This window comes from Chaetura pelagica, unplaced genomic scaffold (assembly GCF_000747805.2).
Source record: "Chaetura pelagica isolate M959 unplaced genomic scaffold, ChaPel_1.0 scaffold135, whole genome shotgun sequence".
NCBI lineage: Eukaryota > Metazoa > Chordata > Aves > Apodiformes > Apodidae > Chaetura > Chaetura pelagica.
Window position 1 is genome coordinate 1,563,302 of NW_009953649.1, and position 21,486 is coordinate 1,584,787.

Consider the following 21,486-nt stretch of genomic DNA (forward strand, 5'->3'; position numbering starts at 1 on the left):
GAATAAGGAATGGTTTCTGCTGTTTGTCAAGGGAGGTCAGATGAATACTAACACGAGGAACTACATGATGCTTCTTTCAAAGCAACACAGTCATTTAACTGGTTCAGCCATCTTGTGGAATCTCACACATGGCGACTGGAATGCTTGAGACAAAGGGGAGGGTGAAAGGAGAACTGCTTTGTGCTTTTTACTCATTTGCTTTAAGATTACTTGTGATTATTATTAATATTAACATTAAATGAAATAGTATTCTTACCTTTCATTGCTCTTTTATTCATTCAGTTACATCACTGTTTGCAACTCACCAACAAACCGTAATACAATAAACAAAATAATTACTTACCTACAAATCCTTTCTCTCCAACTAATTTAAGGGCAATTTTATCTGCTAAAACAGAAGAATTTCCATGTGCAATGTTAGCAAAAGGTCCAGCATGAACAAACACAGGTGTTCCCTGAATGATTAAAAAAAATAATTGTTAATTTAATGGATAGGTAAGAATATACGCCAAAAATTCTCACAAACTAATCAAAATTATATATAAATCTAAAGCATGTCTAACCAGTAAGCACTCTTAGATAATTTGTGAGGGTCAGGTACATCTAGGGTGCTTGAGGCCCCAGTCACTGACAGGTCTAGGTGCCAGAACCTGCTTTGTTCATAGAAAGGTAACAGACAGCGGGGTAACCTGTAGGTAATTTACTTAATTTCTCAGCCAATCTTGTACTAATGTTTGATATTTCCAGTGTCCTAATGCTGTGGTGTGCTATTCTGGGACACGTAAGTACATCACTGCAGACAGTACATAAATAGAGCTGAACTCCTGCCCTACCCCATCCCTTACTGCTCCTGTTTTCCTTCTTGACTGTCATTGTCATTCCTGGGCAGGCAAAGTGGCCAACAGAAGCAATGAGGGTCCAGGGTCAATGGGTAAGGAGCTGGAGAGTGAGAGGGGAAGGGATATGGCTAGGGTGCAGCGGGGCTGCTGACACACCAAAAAGAGCATTCACTGCTGCTGGCTGAGCACCCAGAAACCTGGGTGCAGTACAGTAGACACCATAGAAAAGCACAAGAAAAGCAGCTCTGTAGGAGGAACTGATCTAAAACAGAAAAGAACAGGGAAATTTAAGCAAATTAACTAGGTATAGGGAAAATTATCAGATAACAAACAGTTCTCAGCTTCCCTGTTGCAGTTTTGGCAGGCATCCCAAGGAAAGGAGAAATTAGAAAATCAGCAGCTACAGAAAGGGATTAGGATTAGGTGAGACATACTAACTGCTATCTGTTCTCCAAATCAGAATACACAGACAGAAGGATGTCAATCCCCATTGTTCTGTTAACCCTTTAAAAAATGCCCAGCTGGTTAAAGAAAAGGTAAGGTGACAACTTCAGGTTATCTCCATCAACATTCTTCACACATTCTGTATTAGGAGCTACTGCCAACTGGAAACATTTCAGAGAAGCTACTGGGCAATCTTCCTCAATTTTTGACCAGAAACTCCAACTAAGGACAACCATGTTCTGTGGATCAGTTGCAGGCCACATCCAAACAGCCTCACAAACCACAAATTGGAAACTACTGACCATGTAATAAAGGCTGATTGTTCCACTCCCCACCAGTGTCTTAGGAAAACAACTCAAATAGAAAAAAAAAAAGTCCATGTTTGCGATAAATCACCAGAACAATTGGATTACAGTAACAAAATACTTGTTATTATAGATAACAGATTTTCCTGTTTCAGTAACTTTGCATATAAATCATATTCAAAACATCAACAATAAGCATCTCTTCTTACTGATTCCTTTATAAGTAGTTATACATAACAAATTGTTTTGTTCAGAGCAAACACAAGTAACTTTTTAGCCACTGGCACATTAAACTTCAGTTTTTTTCTAATAAAACAAGGGGTTTTTTTCAGATTAAGAGTGGAAAAAGGAGAACATGCATCCATACTGAGCAGAGGATATTCTCCAAGAAGTAGATAATTAAGCTACAACCCAGACAACTCTGCTTCAGACATGTTAGAGAAGAAAGGGGAGGAAAAAAAACAAACAAATCAGAAACCATTTCCTGTAACAAGAGGAATTATGTAGATTATTATCATCATAACACACTGATTTAATAGAGTTTGCTTAGGGCTAATTCTTTTTTTCTATCTGGTAATGACCACATACTGCAATATAAATTAAGATTTTACATATTTATGAAAACATTAACTTGAAACGCATACTCATTAAAAGCTTTTTATAATATTCCGATATAAATACAATGGGAGGTGCTGCACAAAATTAAGCATTATTCCTACCTCAAGGAGCTTACAGCTTATACAAATAAAATGCAAACCACTTCTAACAATCTAAATTTTACTTCCACTTTAATTTACCCTCCTAGCATTCAAATAAATAAGGCTGCAGTTTTCAGCTACTGGATTGAAATCCATGTGATTTATTCCGATATGTATTTAATTACTTTCTAAGTTTAATTTTACTCTTTCAGGCCCTTAATTTCTTCTGGCAAGCAATTACAGAGCTGCTGCCATTAGAGCTCAGTGCACACACAGGCAGATGCAATACACAGAAGCATAAACATGGCCAGTGAGAGGGCAGTCCAGCCCATACCATGGCAGCCATGCAGAGAGGGGGCCAGAAAGGTCTTCCACAGCATTCCCTGTGCAATTGTGCGTCCAAGAGTTATTTCACACCATGGATAGGAAGGAACTTTGGACTGCAGGATCCAGCATCCAGAATGTTGGTAGCCAAGAGGCCCCCTCCCCCTAACTTGAAATCCAAACACACTGCTAAATCACTGGCATGGACAGATGCTCCCCTGGAGCTCTGAAATCCACCAGAAGAGAAGGGGAAGATATTCAAATGGCCTTTTTGCAAGAGCAGCTCTGGAAGAAAAATACAGTCTAGGTACTGAACTGGCAGAAACTCAGGAGCCTCGGGCACACTCTGGAACAGGGACAATGTCCTCTTGGGCAAGCTTTGGTAATTCTGTGTCAGTCCATCCTTCTCACTCTGCAGAGTGCACTTATTTTTGTCACACTCTTAATAAACTATATGAAGAAACAGTGTCACAGGGATGCTTTCTGCTGACTGTTTTAAGTACAGGAAATTTTATCATTCCAGTTTTAGTAAAAGAAAATAAAACTGGAGTGTCAATAAATATTTGAAGTTATCTGGCTGCTAGAAGGACGTTTATAATATTCATTACCATCCTTCCCTCATCTTTACTGTGAGTGGCACTTTAAACGTAACACGAGCCATCCACCCCACCAGCAGCCAGCCTGCAACTACAAAGAGTTGTCCAAAAGAGCAGCTGCTCTGTTACACATAGTACAAATAAATGCTGTACATTAAGGGATCAGTTCATGAGGGAACAAATCTGTCATGACAAACACGGATAAACACTATGAAACAATTACATACATTTCAAGCAAAGTCATCTCAATTCTACAGCATTGGATGGAAGTTCTGCTGAAGTCTACAGTTACTGTAGGTGGAGTGTCCAACTGTCATTCCTGCATAAAACACTATCAATCACTAATGCCTCGAGGCAGCATTTCTGGTGACAGAATAGCAGGGTTGTGATGGAAATCAACCCACCAAGAAACCACCTTATAAGCCAGCAAATTAAAATACACACATCAATTCACATATGAAAAAAAGCACTGACACAAGTTGCCAGTTCAGTTCCACACAGAACTGGCATTCAGTCATTTTTGATTTATGAACTTCTACACCTGTTCTCCAGAGCAAGCAGATGCCCACATAAAGCTCATGCAAGCCTATCAAGTAGGTTGTTCTCCCCCTTCATACACCCTTTGACCCAGTACCTGAGATCTCCACAGCTTAATACAATACCTATATACAGGCTCTTTGCCAGATCACAGAGGAGTGCAGTTATCTCTGCAATGTCTCCTTTCAGCTGCTGCTAACCACAGGCACTCTCACTCACAAATCATACCAAATTAACCATCAGTATCAGCTGGAAAGCACCCAGATGGTTTCCTGCTGCACCTTCTCAGGCAGTCTTTTTGCCATTCCCCAATACTAAAGCAATTTGGAAGACCTGCTCTGGTGAACAGTTTCATTCCTACTTGCAGGACAGGTTCATGGTACAGTCTGAGCTGCATATGTGTTCTACTTAATCACGTTATTCTGTTTCTTATATCACCAGTGTGCTGTAGACACTGGGTGTCTTTGTCACAGAGATTAGGATTATGTTTCCAAATAACTATTAGTAGCCTCTTCAGAAACGTAAGAGGTCCCTCTTCTTTTGGATGCTACTTACTAGGATTATTTCAAGTGTATCCCCCTCAATTCTGGTTTGCAGAAGAAAGACTTGTCATTCACACATTCATGAGAACTATGTTGTTCCCTATACCAGAAGAGACATGATTACACCCACCACCTCAGGGTACACTAGGATTAGCTTGTCTTAAAATCTATCGGGCTGGAGGGTTCTAACTCACAGGTGGATCACTGTGCGACATTAATGAGTGCACAGCAAAGTATCTGCCTTGCTTCCTTCCCTCTTTTATTGGAAAAACTGAAGTTACTAAAATTACCACCTCTTAAAGCTATTAACATGAATAATAATAAAATAATTAAAGGAATTTATTCACAAAATGGGACATGACACACAAATGTGAGGTTCAAGAAGAGCAACAACAGCATGGGCAGTAACAGAGCAGGTCATTGCATCTGTACACATGAACAATGGCACAACCCAAGAGGCACACATCAGCCAAGCACAGCACTAGCTTGGAGAAGATTTAGGCAAGCTGGAGATTTCCAGTCTTGGATTGGTGACTTACATTAGCCTGCAAACCAACAGGTATTCAAAGGGTAACAACATTTTTGAGACTGTAACAGCAGTAGTGGAGCATGAAGCAGTCTCCTGAGCTGCTTCAGTCAGCTGTTCTAAAATAACTTTATAAGAATAATTTTTGGAAATAAATATCCTAAATAAATAAATAAATATACTCCTAGCAAGCAATAGCGTTTGACGAAAGTTGGTGGATGTTTCAGCCATACCACAGATTAGACTAGAAAAGAATACCACATAATGGCCAGGAATTTTATTGCATAGAAATGCAAATATAAAGAAATGCAGTAGAAAAAGAAAAACAAAAGCATGCAAGTCCCAGAACCAAATGCCTATCGATCAAAAGAAACTCTTCTGACATTTATAATTGCCTTTTAGAACACTACAACAAAACCACATTATTTTCTAACAGATATGCAAAGTGCAAATAGAGTGATGCAGACTAAAACACTCAAAACCAAAGCTATCTTGTCACTGATGCTTAAGGCACACAATGTTATCCAAGTGGCAATTTCATACACAGCTCTGGCCATGACATTCTGACCTATGTGACCTCCAGTTTCTGTTACTGGATGTTATAATTAATTCTAACATGCACATATATTCTTCATACAGCCATGTGAAAGAAAGGATGTTCTTTGCAGGAGAAAATATTAAGGTGGCCATAGTAAAATAATATAGACTTAAGCTCTATTTTTCTAATATTCCCTGAGAATAGGAAGATGTCCCCATCTAAGCACAAAAGCAATAGTGTAGTTATCCCTTTGAAATGCTGTAGAAAATGAGACAATTTTACTAACCAGGATCCACACTAGTATCTTTTTATATTCTTCAGCTTTTCACCATATGATACTTTTGATGGTCAAACTTTCATAATAGACATTACTTTTTCTCCAAATGCTTTTGTTTTCAAAACAGCTTCATTATTTCCCCGCTTTTCTTCCTCCCTCTCCCCCTGAATATTGCTCATCAGTGAGCTTACTATTGAAAAGGCAACACTAGACTGGCCAGTCACCATGTGAGGCTGTACTAATTCTGTATCCTTCAAGCTGCTAGAAAAAAAGGTCTGAACCTTTAAAGTTAAGTGCAGTGGCTGGAGAGAAGCAAGACAAGAAAAATATGGAATTCAAAACCCAGAAAAGGGCAGGCATCATAAGCCATACTCACCTCTAATGTCTGCATTAGTGTAGGCTTAATTGCATCTTTCATCAAAACTGCCAAAGCCCCTGTTACTCCCTAAAAAACAAGAGTTCATGTTTTAAAGAAGTCAATTCTAAGGTGCAATATTTCTGAATTACTCTTAAGCTTACAGAGTTAAAACAGGAAAAAACCCTTACTCTATAAAGGAGAAAAATAAAGTGTGCTCACAAACCATAGTGGATAAGTAGTTAGTGTTGCATAAAGTATTTATTTAGATGTTACCTCAAGACTTCTAACCAACTGTTACTTACAGTGCACGCCAGAAATAATAGCAATTTTGCTCTGAATACACATAAAAGGCAGGAGGTAAATATTCTGCCTATTTCATGGAGATTGCACAGAATTATTAAGTGATCAGCATGAGGATGCTCATGGCAACAAAATACTAAGTGGAAGCAGAGGCCACTGAATCCTGGGAAAGCAAGAAGGCAATAACTTGCTAAAACTGCCTAAAGAAATGACAGGTGTATTTCTTCAATGACAGAATCAATAGCATGTATCAATATCTAGTAACAACCAGAAAGGGTATTTTTTAAGACTCATGCAAATATACATGTAATAGACACAGGACGAAATCAGGCACAGAGTTGACTAGGAGTATATAATTACTACATCACAAAATTAAAAGTTAGAGGTGCCTTATTGTAATGACAAGATGACAGAAGGAGCTAAGTGAATTGTTACATTTTTATTGTAAAAAAATCTTACTCCTCCCTAAACATTTTGCTGGATATTAAGTATAAATTTCACACTGACTGAATTTAAAGTAAGAGTATCATGACATTTGTCTGAACTAAAATTTAATACCCATTTTAGAAAAAAATGGCTACAGAGCATGCACATCACTATCAGACTATATGTAGAGTACTACCTAGAAACCACAAGCAATTTATTCCCAAATTACTTTGATTTTGAGAAGAGTATGTGTTTTGTTTTGAAAGAACTAGATTATGAATAGAAAAAAATGCAGTAGAGAACACAAAAAATTAATTTAATACATTATTGTATGGCAAAGGAGCATTAAAACCAAATAAAAATACTAACTGCTGTAAAATGTTTAAAATCAAGTAGCCTGTATTCTAATGACAGCTAAGAGACAAAATTGCACTGTCATTACATAGCACAGTATTTTATACAAATTCAAGTTTCACCTTTCTGAGCATTGTATCTAAGCACAGATTTCAGAGGAAAATGAAGCATAATATCTGGCCTTGGATAAAAAAAAAAAAAAAAAAAAGAATAGAAATCAAAACAGTAAAACTTCTTTTTACTAAAGTGTATCAAGTGTTTCCTTGGAGGAGTGAAGGAAAGAGACAGAAGGGAAAGATGTTCCTTTGCATTTGGTAAACTCCCACTGTCTACAAACCCCAGTAGACCCAAAAAGACATAATATGAGAAACTGATAGCAAAACAATATAGCTTTCCCTCTTCTCAATTAGCAAAAAATGGATTTCTGTTACTTAATATTTTAATTTTTGAAGACAGGATCAAAACACAAGAAAACACAAGCATGCCAGCTCTCCGTCAGAACGGCAGAGGCTCCATCACCTCTATAGAAGCAGCTTGGTGCTATTTTATACATATACCCAACTACTCACGTTTCAACCCAAAACTGATGGCCTAAATACAAGGAAAAGGAAAAATATGTTAAAAGAGAAATGAAATCATCATTACTTTTCACACCCAAAGGCTTCTTTTTAGCAGCAGATTGTTTTAGTCAGTAAGACTATAAACTACTTGTTTTCGGTCAAGCACTTAAAAGTGCAGGACAGATCTCAACAATGTTTAATAAAGGTTCATTTCACTAGTAACCCATAACATTTTCTGCTTCTAAAATAAAATGTAACTTCAGTATCTTATATATATATATGAGGGTTTTTTTAGGACCATGTAAAATAACTGCCACTGCCATCACCTTTGATTTCTTTTATTTTAGCAATTTGTAAAAGGATTTCTAAAGTGGCCATATTTCTTAGGCTATTAAATTTTAAATCTGTTCAATATAACTACTTGCTTTATATAACTGATTTGATTCACTTCCAAATCTGAAGCACTTATAGAATAGAATAGCAAATACCCAGTCCCAGCTCTAAGGATTTAAAATTAAATGGAACAAATTTCAATCCTAGTAATTTCTTCATTAAACCCCAGTTTTTAATCACACTAATTTATCAAAACAAATACATTATTTTTCCTGTTAATCATAGCATAGAATTTTAAGTATTTAAAAAAGTTATCAAGAGTTGGCAATATGCTTATTGAATATATCTGCAAGCCTGTTTTCTTTCCTGCTATTTGACCAATTGAGCAGCTAGCTAGGACATAATTTCTCAGATCAGATGCACAGTTTTTTCCTTCCACCGCCGGCTGAAGGAAATTACGCTCGTCAACTAAGGACAAATCAAATACTATAGCAAATCAAAACTATAATAGCTTGTTGTTTGTCGTCTGTTCCACAGAGAGTAGAACCATGTACAAACACCAATTAGGAGGCAATAGGTAACAGAAATATCTGAAGGGAAAGGTTGGTTATTTTTACATTTTCTTCCTGTGTCTGTTTTCCCATCATCATAGCACGTAAGTTATCAATCATTACGCTAAAAGAGAAACAGCTGCTAATAATTTTCAGCACATGAACACTGAGATAGTTTACAATCTTACCATGTAAAAGGCAATTGTAAGAGCTATTCAACTTTCTGGAGGAAAAAAGCCAAATGGCAAACTTTACATCAGATCTTCTAGCTGGTCAAAGGCAAGGTTAACTACCTGAGCCGCCATGGATCAGCCCTAACGCTCTTCTTGGGAAACCTGCCTAAGGACTGACAAGTGTTAACTCATGCCAACTGTAGCCGTATAATTAGGGGTTTCTGTGGTCTGCTTCATGCTGGATGAGACCACCAGCTCATTCAAAGTAAGCATTCAAAAATTCATTGCTGACATAAGCCATGTTGACTGGAAAGAAAGCTTTAGGGGATAAATAAAATAGAAAATTAATTCAGGACACATTTTTGGCCCCTCCCCCTCATAAACAATAATAGCTCAAATCCTGTCACCTTTGTTTTCTGATGGTTCTTCACCAATCCGGTGAAGCAAAAACCCCAAATACTTCCTATGTATTTTAACTTTTTGGGAAAGTTCACCCATATTAGATGTGTATTCTGGACACAACTCACTGTACCTGAAGCTGAAAGCAAAGAGAAAAAAGGCAAAGACTCCAATTGGCACACATGATGTCTATCTGCCTTGTGTGGTTCTTAAAAAGATTTGGTGTGAACAACAGTTCTTAAAGGCTAAACAACCAATAAAGTTGTAATCTCTATCTGACATGACTGTTAGAACAAAGTTTTCATTCCTTAACATACCCAGTCCCCCAAGCAGCTAGCAAACAATTCTCACAGCTCAAAGTCCTGGACCAGATTTTCAAAGCTATTTAAGGAATCAGATCCCCATTTCCAATTCAGAGAGAGTAGATAAATATTTCGTCAAAGAATTAGAGGCCTAGGCACTTACACACCAATTAAGAGTGTGAGAGCACAAAGATCATTCGCTTTCCACTAACTCACTGTCAGAAGAAAGAAGTAGTGCTCCAAATCAAATGTATATGGACACCCAATTCTCCTGGGTTCCCTCCTGGAACTGATCCCACATATTTCTGAAAATCATGCTCCTTCCATCTATCCACCAGCCATTGAGGCAGGTGTGCTCCCTGGGACAGCAAGATCATAGAGCACAAAATTACACACATGACACAGGAAAGGCAAACTTAGATGAAAACCAAAATATTTTCAAAGTAACTTCTTGTGAAGCAGTCTCTGAAGTCTAGCAAGAGTGGAAATGCCAGCATTAGATGAAAAAGAAGGTGATTGAGAGTAACTACTGTGAAATTAATAAGGGTTACGGAAAGGCAGAGAAAAACCCTGTACTTTTAACATCTCTTCATTTGAAACTATAGTCTCTAACAAAATGATAATATTTTTCTGCAATATCAGTTCTGTGAAAAATGAAACCTTGAACTGTAAGCAGAGAAGACCATTTGGGTTAAAAGTGAATTATGTACACAATGTTTCTGAAGAATCAGAGAACAAAACATATTCAGCTCGCAGATCATTTATAAAAGTAAATATGAAGCTATTTTTTTTGGTCCTGGAATTACTGAAATCTAACAGCATGGGACAAAAAGTAAGCTAAGAATAAGTCTTATTTAGAAAACCATGCCATATTTATTTAATATTTTTCATAGCTGCTGAAATACTGATCTAGGGCATACAGACCCATTTCATTTAACATAAAGACATGGCATGTGTCCATCAAAATTCTACTACACTGTAAAAGCCAAAAAGCAATTCAATATTTAAGATACTGTACAATGAGCACCACATTTTGGCAAAGACTTCTGTATATTCCATTACAGAGGACAGATATTTAATCTTGTGGAAGGAGTCTTCTCAATTCATGAAATATTCAATTTATCTTCTTTCTATTACTCCTAGCCCGCCTCTGCATCTGGTTTATATCTGCCAATGTGTATTTTAGGTTTTACTATTGTATTAATATAAATATATTGCATATAAAGTAAAAATTCAGAGCAATTGTGCTGTTGTGAAGTATATTTTGTGTAGATTTGGAAACAAATCACAGAAAAAAGTTTAGTGGTTTTGGTTCATATAGATTCCAATGAACTAAAGACAACTGTCAAACATTTAAATTTCCATAAATACAATCCAGGTAATATATATAAAACATGACCCCTGGATTTTTTTTAAATGATAGGTAGGACTGGCCACCACCCATTATTCAGGTTGTGTGGTACTTCCCCTGATAAAGCTGCTTTTAAAATTTGATAAAACTATATGCAATTGCAGTTCTTTTGGCTAAAATGTACCATGTCAAGGGGCTGTGATAGATTCAAGCTTTTAAACTTGATTTTATTTTGTGAAAGTAATTGAACTTCTCATGAAAAGTCAAAATGAGGGAACTATTCTTGGATTAAGGTTATTCAGAAAGCATGTATATTATTTTTCCTACATTCAGCTGTCTTGAGATCTTTCCTTTCTGAGCTATAAAGCTTTATCTCCTCTTTGACCCTGACTTGAAAGGATGAAAATTCAGGAGAATGGCTTCACATTGAACCTCTTAACACATCTGAAATTTTGCTCAAGATAGAAACCTTGTGAAAACAAAAATACAGTTCACAAATACTCCTTACTGAACACTTAGCCACGCCCCATCCTGCCCAGAAAGCTCTACCTGCCAAGTGTGGTATGCCTACAGCCCAGGGTGTAACAACTGGGATCCACCTGGCTGGAGAGCAGCTCTGCGTAAAGGGATCGGAGGGTCCTAGTGGACAACAAGCTCAACAAGCTCAGTGTGATGCAGCAGCAAAGAAAGCCAGCAGGATGCTGGATTGCATCAAGAAGGGCATTTTCTTTTGTTGTATAATATAGAAGACTTCTTTAAAGATGAACTAGAAAAGCATGTTCAGCACAAGTGACACTATCAAATGATTGAGACACTAAGCAGAGGAAGTTTGTTTAAAAAAAAGCCAAAGAAAACTGAATTAATAACAGACGTTTTGCTGAGCACTACTTCCATTTTAGGGACATAGTGGAAAAAATTAAAAGTTCTTTGTGCACAGTTGATAAATTCAGCTCTAACATTATCTTTCCACCGAGTAACTATTGATAAAACAGACTATGGAAAAGCAACTGCTTTCATTCATCAATCTGATTAGCATTAATTGGTTGAAGACAGGTTAAATATTCTGCAGTATTAATACACTGAAGTACCTTCATATGAAAGTAGCATCAAGATTAAAATAACGTATTTCAAATGCAGTTTTAATTCTCACATTGAATTACTTTGAAGTTTTTGCATATGCATTACAGGGTAACTCCTTTCCCACTCCCCTCCCTTTGGCAAATAAAAAGTTATGCAACTGAACTATAAAACTTCAACAGCTAGAATATGAAATGCAGTCCTTCATGTCTCCTGCATAATTGGGAGTAGTTGATTTTCCTTGAATTCTGATGATGATGGTACTTAGAAATTTTGGGAACTTAATTTCAATCTTAAATCCAGGCAAGCTAGATACTATGTTTTCATTTCCTTATTGTACTGGAACAAAACAAGGCTGTGAGGGTATTCCTGGCTCATGAATTTGCTATCTTTGCTGACAAGGCAGAATGATGATTCCTTTCCTCATTCTAAATACACAGTAGGTTTGTGCAGATGTCTGCATAAAATGGACAAACAGGAAAAAACACACATAGTCTGTGTGATATGGGCAGTCACTGCAAGCAGGGTGGCATGAAAGCACAGTTTCCAGGTACATTACAGTTGCTGTAAGGATATATTTAGATGACAAAAAAAAAGCCTAAGAGCAAAGCATTATCATACTTATTATATTTAGGGTATGCTGTAAATCTGTAATATATGAACTTAAATTGGCAATGAGGCTCCAGAATTGAAATAATTTAATGTTACAGTAAACTAGTGCCAATCACAGTGAACCTACTCCTGGCATATAACTGGATTGCAAGTGTTAACTGGTAATTTCTGGCTGCAAGAGAACCTGCCACACACAAACACATGTGAGCTTCGAGCCACTGTTTACTGACTCACAACATGGATATAAGGGCTATATAAGAATTTGGTATGAAGGAGGAACATACTGACTTTTTCCAGAAGCTGAAATAGGGAATGAGAAAGCAACTAATGAAGGTAAGGAAGAAAAGTCTAAATGATGTGAAGAGATAACCCTTTCCTAAGGACTATCAGCAATCTATGAATTAAGAATAGCTAGTTGCCATTCTGATTTAGTGGTATAAGCATTCATGTGGTATCTTTCATTGTAACATCTGAGCACATTTTACAAATACAGTAGCAAATATTACAAGCTCTCTCAAATGGGCACCTGTGCTTTGACTCTCTCCAGCACCAAACTTGATGCCTTAAGAATTGCAGAAAACTATCCAAGTAGGTTATGCAGACCAGACACTTCCTGAACCAGATGTTACCAGAGAGTTGGAGAAATGAGTTCTACATCTTGTTCTCACTGCAAACAAGTTTTGGCCCAGAAGTTGGTCTTTCTTTGATATCTGACTGTGCTGTTCAAAGCAAAATCCTTGGCAAATGCATCAGAGGTTATTCACAGGTCTACAGCACATACCAAATCCTCTGCTGTTACAGGTTCTCCTTTTTTGTCATTAGCCACCACCATTTTCCCTAGCCTCTCCTTCATATCTTGCAGGCTGGTGGTAAGTGCCAGGATGGCCATAATTTCACTCGCAACAGCTATGTCAAACTGAGCCTGTAAAACAGAAATGAGAATCATGAACCAAATCAAAGTCAGGTCAAATACTCAGAGGGAATCACCAGGCACAGGCTCAGGAAAGACTCATTTCACACTGCAATTCAAACAAGCCCTAAATTGTAACCCACAGCTTTTGAGATTAGTCAGACTAGAGTAACTTCAAACACTTTGTTTATATTCCTTCATTAATGTTCTCTGTTACACTTAATTTACTTGAGGACCAGTCTTGTAGAATGCCTAGCCCCTTGGCTCACATTATCCTTAGCAGAAGCTCTCTAAAGGATCAAGAATTTTTTCTCCAGCAAAAAAGAAAATCACCAGATGTGTTCTGAGTTTTACTGGCACGAACACAGCATTGTGGGTTTGTTGGGGTTTTTTTGTTTTGTTTTGTTTTCTGTAATGTTCTCCAAAAGTTTTTTATTCTTGTTTCAAAAACATTCTTGTTACATTTGATCATTCTTTTTCTAAATAAATTCAAAATTTAACGTCTGCTTCTAGGTTTTGTTCTTGACCTATGATAATGTAAAATATATCTTTGTGCCTTTTTTTTCTTTCTTAGTTTTTTTTTAATGAATAAATGTATAAGTTTGAAAATGCCAAACAACCAGATGTGGCAACAGTTCTATTGCTCTTGTGGAAAAGCAATAGTACAATATTTCAGCACAACATAAACTGTGGTCCCTACTTTTCTTTAAGAGCTTGCAGTGTACACTGGCAGTATTTGTACCAATTTACTACTAGTAAAGCCCAGGTCACCTGCTGTCAGAACAAAAACACAGAAGAAAGGCAAAATCACTCATGAATTCTGTGAATGGAATGCAATGTTGGAAGTGAACAAGCATAGCTTCTTAGTAATCTCTTAATCTCCAGCAATTTTAGTCTATACAAAAATTTAGTCATTGACATCCTACTGCTATCTATTTAAAAAATCCCCCAGGACTATTTTTATGTCAGACCTCTACCAGATGTGTCCCATACTGACTAATACTAGAGGAATCTGTTCTAACTGAGGGCTTTGCTTGCTTTTAAGAAGCATCTACATAGAGAATTGTTCAACAGATACCTTATCATTCCTACTCATTTGCCTTGTCCTTTAACAGCATCTGCCTTTTTAAAAAATCTATGTTCCTGCCTTTATGTTCTCTCTTGACAACTACAGCCCAGAGCAGCACTATTCAGGATTACTCTACGTTTCTGCATGTTTGTCAAAACTTCTGAAGGCACCCAAGTACTCTTCTGCATTTGGCACAGACAAGGAGAGATACATGCCACAGAATAAAAAACACCCCTAACCTGAGATTTTCAGCAGAAGAATTAAAATGAAATGCTGAATTTACAAAGCAGATATAAGCTGGGTATGTATCTATATATTCTACAGAATAGCTAGGTACATGATGAACACTGTTAGCATTCAATGACATGGGTGCTATTATCTTTTCTGAAGCTCAGAATGTCCCTGGTAAGTCATTGCAGCATATGTAGGACAGAAAATAAGCCTGAGAAATCTATGCCCAACATGTATACTGGAATGCTGTCTAACTTTATCAGGTTGTTTATCAGGAGACCAAAAAATAATTTTTTTATTATTTTTGTTACTATATAAACCCAAAGGTCAGCAAAACCAATCCCAGGTAGATGCTCAAAGAGTGACATAATATTTAATTGAAAAAACAGGCACAAAAGACTGAGGCAGCAGGTGCTATTTTAACTTTAATAACCTTTGTATACCTATGAAGTGCTGACAGAAGCCTTAGCTGTAAAGTCACAGTTCTCTATTGATGAAAGGATTCACTCACATGGATTCAATTGCAGGATCAAGGGCATCAGTCATGTAATACTCTTCAGAAACCACAGCATCCCTGTTCATTAAAATGGAGACTTTTGTGCCTGCTGTGTTCTACCATTTTACACAGGTGTCATTGATTTTAAGAGTGCTAGAACATCGCTCCAAGTATTTATAAAATACATCTGTTAACTATGAAGTCCTGTTTTCTCTGGATCTCTGGCTAGGCTCTGAGATGACTTTTCCTAACTGTTCTCTGTTTCTTGAGTCACCAAGTCCATGTTAGAATGTTAATGGATATGCAATGGTCCAACACATCAACACTGAATACATCAAGGGTCATTTTACCCAAAACAGTAGAGGAGCAACATTTGACAGCCATATGTCAACTAATAAAACAAGCCATATTTGACTCAGCAGCATAGTGACAGTGTAAAATGCTAAACAAAAAGGTTGGCAGAACTTGGCTCAAAGCTAATAATCACATTGGGTCACTAAAATAAATGTAAACACAAGCAAACATCTCAAATGTTGAAGGAACTTGCACTACATATAAGATTTTGTAGCTCCAGCTGATTATCAGCGATTAATATTAACTAATACTGAGTTTTCTGTGAGTTATAGACAGAAAAGTATCTACTTTGTGTTCAAAACCAAAACAGGCAAGCATTTCTAGTGGAATATACCCCTGTTCATGGCAGTGGGGTTGGAACTAGATGATCTTTAAGGTCCCTTCCAACCCCAAACATTCTATAATTTCTCTCTCAAGTTCTTTTCTTCAATTGACTGTTTTACCTGCTGATTTGAGCAAAAATATTAGCACTATTTTTTGGTCTGTTTATTTAGGCACAAAGCTTAGAAGAGGTCTGAATTTACAGAGAAAAATTAAAGACAGGATTTCCAAAATGAGCAAAAGCCCTATCTCTACCACAATAGCTATTTACTTCACCTCAAAATAGTCAGAACCTCGTGAATTTCATGATCCAGAGTGTAAGATGACAACATCGCCAATGAACTAGGAATGTCCCCGTATCATTGCAATGAGATTTTTCCATCTGGCATTGCTGTTTCACATTGCAGTTTCAGAAATTGATTTAGCCACAAGACACTAAGAACACTTGTTCAGATAGTGTTGGAAAAATCTGGCTTTCAATTCATCAAGAAGTTTTTTAATAAACTTCCAGAAGCTTTTACAGGGTAATTTATGTTAGCTTTTTACACTGCTGAAAGTACACACATGTTCACTTTCTGAACTATCCCTCTAAACCCACATACAAAAAATTAAGCACGTGATCAAAATTCTTACAGTTTAGATCCCAAAGCTGAGATGCACAGTAAGGAAATTAAAACTCTCACCAGTGGGACCAACAACACAACTCACCCCTCCCCCCAAATTTTTAAATGGTAAATTTAAATTACACTTAAAATACATAAATACTACATAGTTTGATGAACTTTTTAAAAAGTAAGAAAAATCATACAAATTAACCTTGTGAGAGCATAAGGCCACCTTTTATACTCATAGGATGACAATGGTGAATCCAACGTATGCAATTTTTTTCAAGTGCTTTCAACACAGCGTGCAATATGCATTGGTTTCCATTTTCTGAAAGTTCAACTCCTTTACTCATTAACACAATCAGTTTCACTGCAAGAATACTGTTCAACAGCAACAGATGTTAGTACTGCAATTCAAAAAAGTATGCTGAAAGAACTGCAAAGTCTCCAGAGTGAGATATATTAACTGCCTTTACATACCTGACGGACAAATCCTCTCTCTGTATTTGCCTGCCCAATTGTTATTTTGCGCAGGAATCTGTCATTTGTATCCACAACTGAAATAAAGGAATAGCAAAAGTTAAACATGTTAACAAGGATGCAGGGACCCAGGTGTTTTTCCAGGCATACCTGTAGTTACACATGTAAGTTTCAGCTACTTGAACAGTGTAACCAGACAACCACACTCCCTCATGTTAGCATTCGCACTGACTTTGTTTCTCTCTTGTAGTTGATACCAGTAGATGACAGGCTGAAATAACACAATGTCTTTGAACTGTATCTAAAGCTAAAAGACTCGTAATATTTTAACATACAAATTAGTATTTTACCTACATAAGAAAAAACTTTGTAGACAAAATGCATCTCAGACCTACCTCAAAACATTTGCTCCATCATTGATCTATTAAAGATTTATTTTAAGCTTGCATGATGTAGGTGAATCTTGGTCTGTTTCTCTTTTAAAGGATGATTATGTTGTCAGATTGGTTTTCCAGACAATTCACTTTCTTGCACATCACAGTAACTAACTCCACATTCAGCTACATAGCATTCAAAGGAAGTTTTTTTTCAACTGCCAAGACCAACCATCTGCTATTCAACAGAACTTCCATTTTAAACAATTGTATTTCTAACCTGGAAACACTTTTGGTATTGCAAGGGCATGTCCAAACCTGTAGAATTGCTAACTTCATTAACAATCATTGCAAGCCAAGTTCTCCAGTTCTGCACTGACAATGCGCAACTTCAAATGTGCCTTTGTAGCAACCAAAAGGAAAGACTGAAAATAGTCAAAGAGCTCTCTCATTTGCTAACAACAGATCAGGATGTTTCTTAGGAAGAAACATGAGGAGAATATTTCTGTTTCTTAGAAAATGAGCCTGTTCTTCAAGACCTCTCCTTCCCAGGAATGGCAGTCCCTACAAAATGCAAAAATGATAGGCTCCCTCTTTCTTACAGGCTCTTCAACTCAACAAATGTTTCAATTTGCACCAGTCCTAAAATAAAGGATGGAAGGTACTCTTGATCAGTTCAGCCTGTAGCTTGGAAATCAGGTCATTCTTCTGGTAGATGTAGAACTGAGCCCTCTTCATCTAGAGGTAGAGAATCAAGGAACCTTCAGAATTGTCTGTACTGGATGTCAATGAAACCACCTCCTATTACTTTTCCTGCTGCTTTTGGAAATAAACAAATTTGTCTATACAGAAAAGGATGACATAATTATCCAAGAACAAGAGGGACTGCAATTCAATCCTAAAAAAACCCAAATTAGAGTTGTGACTGAGCTGGCAGGAAAGCAGGATTTAAACTCACTTCCCTTTCTTGACAATTTCTCATGAGGCTGTTGTAAATACCATACATGCCTTCTTCCCACTACATGGTACTTAGGTCCCTAATTTCCTCAGGAATTCCATTTAAGGGATGGTGCAACACAGATTTGGCTAACTCAGTTTGGTTTCTATTTATATACAGTCATACTCTAAAATACAACAGTACTGGCAGAAACTGCAGAACAGAAGCCTTGTGGCAGTAGCTACATGGAAGCAGTAGCCTTGTACCAAGCTGTGGTACCATCTGCCACTGGGAAGCCACACGGCAAGCTAATCTCTCAAACACAAACTTAGCCCTTCTTCTTTTGGGAAGCTTAGTCTTACAAGCAACCTTAAGCAGATTTAAATGTCTTTACTGTTGCACTGCTGAGAGCAGGAACTTGCCTTCCCACTAGCCTGGACACTCTGCTTTTTATCTGGCTGCTTTTTATCTGGCCTTTTCTAGTGAAATCATGTAACCTAAACACCCTTACCATGAAGTTATAACTACCACTACAGCTCCTTCTGGGCACTGGGATACACTGGCTTTCTCCCCATGGTTAGAATTTGTTCTCCAGGAAGATTCCAGATTCTGCACTTAGAAGCAGTAAAATAAGAAATAATTAGTTTTGCTAGAAAAGCACTTTTTCCTTCTACAAATTTTCCCTCTTCCTCACTCAAAGAAAATGTTTCAGGAAAGTTAAGGTTCAATCAAGTGTTAGGTTTAATATATCTACTTCCTTATCCTCTAGAGATATAAACAGGATCTGAACACCAGGGGAAGGGTAAGTAGGGGAAAGCTTTCTTTTCAGTATGTTGTACCTGTTCAAGTTAGTATAAGATGACAGTAAACTTTAAGCTTGTGACACTTCAAATGAAGCAGGTCCTGACTAAAATTAAGAAGACAATTTTATAGCTTTCTCTTCTGCCCTACAAATTACCTGGTATATAACAACATTCACAGACACAGGGATTGCAGAAACAGTCCCAAACGTAACATTTTCCAAGTTACCCAGAACATTCTTTAAAACAATTATTTTTTTTTTCTGAAATGTGTAAGATATATACATCATAGAGTTGTGTGGAACACAAGTTTCATTAACATTGTTTGAGATTAATTAAATAACTCACTTGAGGTTAACAGCTGTTGAGAAATGTTGCCTCCTCCCAAACCCAAGATGAGTCACATTACACTAAATATTTGTATTATTCCTTCATCCTAATACAGGTCTCTTCCAGACACACTGTGTGACTAATAAGAAACATCTTATGCCACATCCCCCAGTATTATCTTGACAAAAATACCCCAAGTCTGAGATGACATCCACACAAAGGGCACAGTAAGCATGGCCAAGACTCTCAACAGGTTCACTTATTCTACTGGTATCACAGTACATTCCATTTAACAACGATTTTGAACTAAGAACCAAACTCAGTGTTTAAGAACTTGGAAAGAAAATAAATTCCAATGGAACATAGTGCAAAACTTCATGCAAAGTTTACTTGCTTAAAAAAGAAAAAGAGAAATACAGAAGTTGAGCTAAACACTGAAATTTAACCCAGCATTAGAATGCAGAGGGGACTTGTCTAAGGGTGTGAGAGTGGGTGTTGGTTTGCTTGGCATAGTTCAAATTGTACCACATCTTTCACCTCTTCTTCCTAACAAAGAAAACAATCCAAGATACTTTAAAAGCAGGAAAAACAGATAATCCCTGAGGCCTGTTTAGTATCTGAGCTACCCAGGCTGCTGAGCTGGGGAGGGTAAGAGATCAAAATCAAGTAGAGTAAGTACAAATCAGGTTTTCAAATGTACAGAAAAGCCACTTTCATGTGTTTTATGATATATTATCTAATGTGAGAAAGACACTGAATGCGCTTAAATTGTCAGAGCAACCTATCTTTCAGAATATCAGCAAAGTTTATTGAGTTACTGCAGATATTTGAACAAGTTTAGAGCAACATACTGCACCCAAATTTGTTATATGCCACATCCTCCACTTACAAATGGGTTGTTCTTCAGAGTCAGACAGCAGAAACAGCTCTGATTCAGGTATAATTATGCAAATTAGGAAATAAGTTATGATTAAATCCAAGCTGAAGCTGGGCTTTTTGACCACATACCTCTTTGCCATGTTATGGTAGATGGGTCAATATCAAGGCGCACAAATTTGCTGATCTCCTCTTCTGTTAAAGTCCCAGGATCAGTCTTGTTTATTCCCAGCCTCTATACAAACGCAAGTTAAAGAAATTCAATTAAGTGGCTTTTTTTTTTTTTTTTTTTCTTCAGAAGGTACAGTTGCTCTGGCTTGTCACCTCCACTTTCAGCAAGCATTTTGGAAAGAAGCATGTCAGGATCAAAAGTATTTAAAAAAAAAAAAAAAGAAGAACAGGGGAAACCACTTGTAACTAAAATAGCGGCACATGTAGATGGAGAAATGAAACAAAAAGGAAAAATACTCATAGGCCATAAAGGGAGCAATCACTTCCTTACAAAGAAGTGACCCCTAATTTAAACCAAAGAGAAAAGTCAACATTATGAATTACTGGTAAAAATAGAAGTAATTGCTTTCTCTAGTTTGTGAAAATCCTTGAAAGACCCACACCATTCTTAATCCTAATCCCTTATCTCAGAAGCTATCCTTAAGGTTCATATTCAAGGGGCTCATATTCTCCTTCTCTGATGTTAGTGGATTGTATTGCTCTAGTTATTAACCAGAATGGCAGCCTCAAATCCAGATATATTATTCAAACATGAATTGCATAGGAAACTCCTCTGGAAACATTCAGGAAAGAAGATGGATGTGAAAATATACTATGTATACAAACATACCTCAACCCCTTGAAGGAAGAACATCATCAAATAGACATCAAAAAAATCTCAGAAATATCTGCTGTAATAAACTTTCAAAACCAGAAGATACTCTAAAATCGAAGAATGTGAGCTTTCAAATGTGACTTTACCATAACGGAAAAAGTATTTTAAAAGCACTAACTCAAATATTTTATTAGGAAAGACTCAGCATTTTTAAACACTATTGGTTTATTCCAGGACAAAAGAATAGCAAAAATGTTTATTATGAAAATACGATCAAACCCAATTCCTTCTACTTCAAGGAGGATGCTTTTAGAAAAAAGTCTGGACTTAAAAATTAATGAGGGGAGTTTATACAAACTCGGTCCCATACATCAAATAATTTAAAATAAGTTGTGTAAGAGAGGATGCTTCATGAAGAGATACTACAATTGAGCAGAGACTACATTAACAACTTA

General features: G+C 36.9%; 1 protein-coding gene across 1 annotated transcript in view; it reads right to left on the bottom strand.

The window, feature by feature from the left end:
• The window catches only part of MTHFD1L (methylenetetrahydrofolate dehydrogenase (NADP+ dependent) 1-like), a 143,867-nt gene that overhangs the window by 79,930 nt on the left and 42,451 nt on the right, over window positions 1-21,486 (bottom strand). Inside the window, exons 16-20 of the mRNA XM_010000004.1 lie at window positions 20,338-20,440; window positions 16,889-16,965; window positions 13,204-13,344; window positions 6,003-6,071; window positions 344-455 (exon numbers count right to left, since the gene is read on the bottom strand). Coding sequence (XP_009998306.1) covers window positions 344-455; window positions 6,003-6,071; window positions 13,204-13,344; window positions 16,889-16,965; window positions 20,338-20,440 — 502 coding nt within the window. The remainder of the gene's footprint in view (window positions 1-343; window positions 456-6,002; window positions 6,072-13,203; window positions 13,345-16,888; window positions 16,966-20,337; window positions 20,441-21,486) is intronic.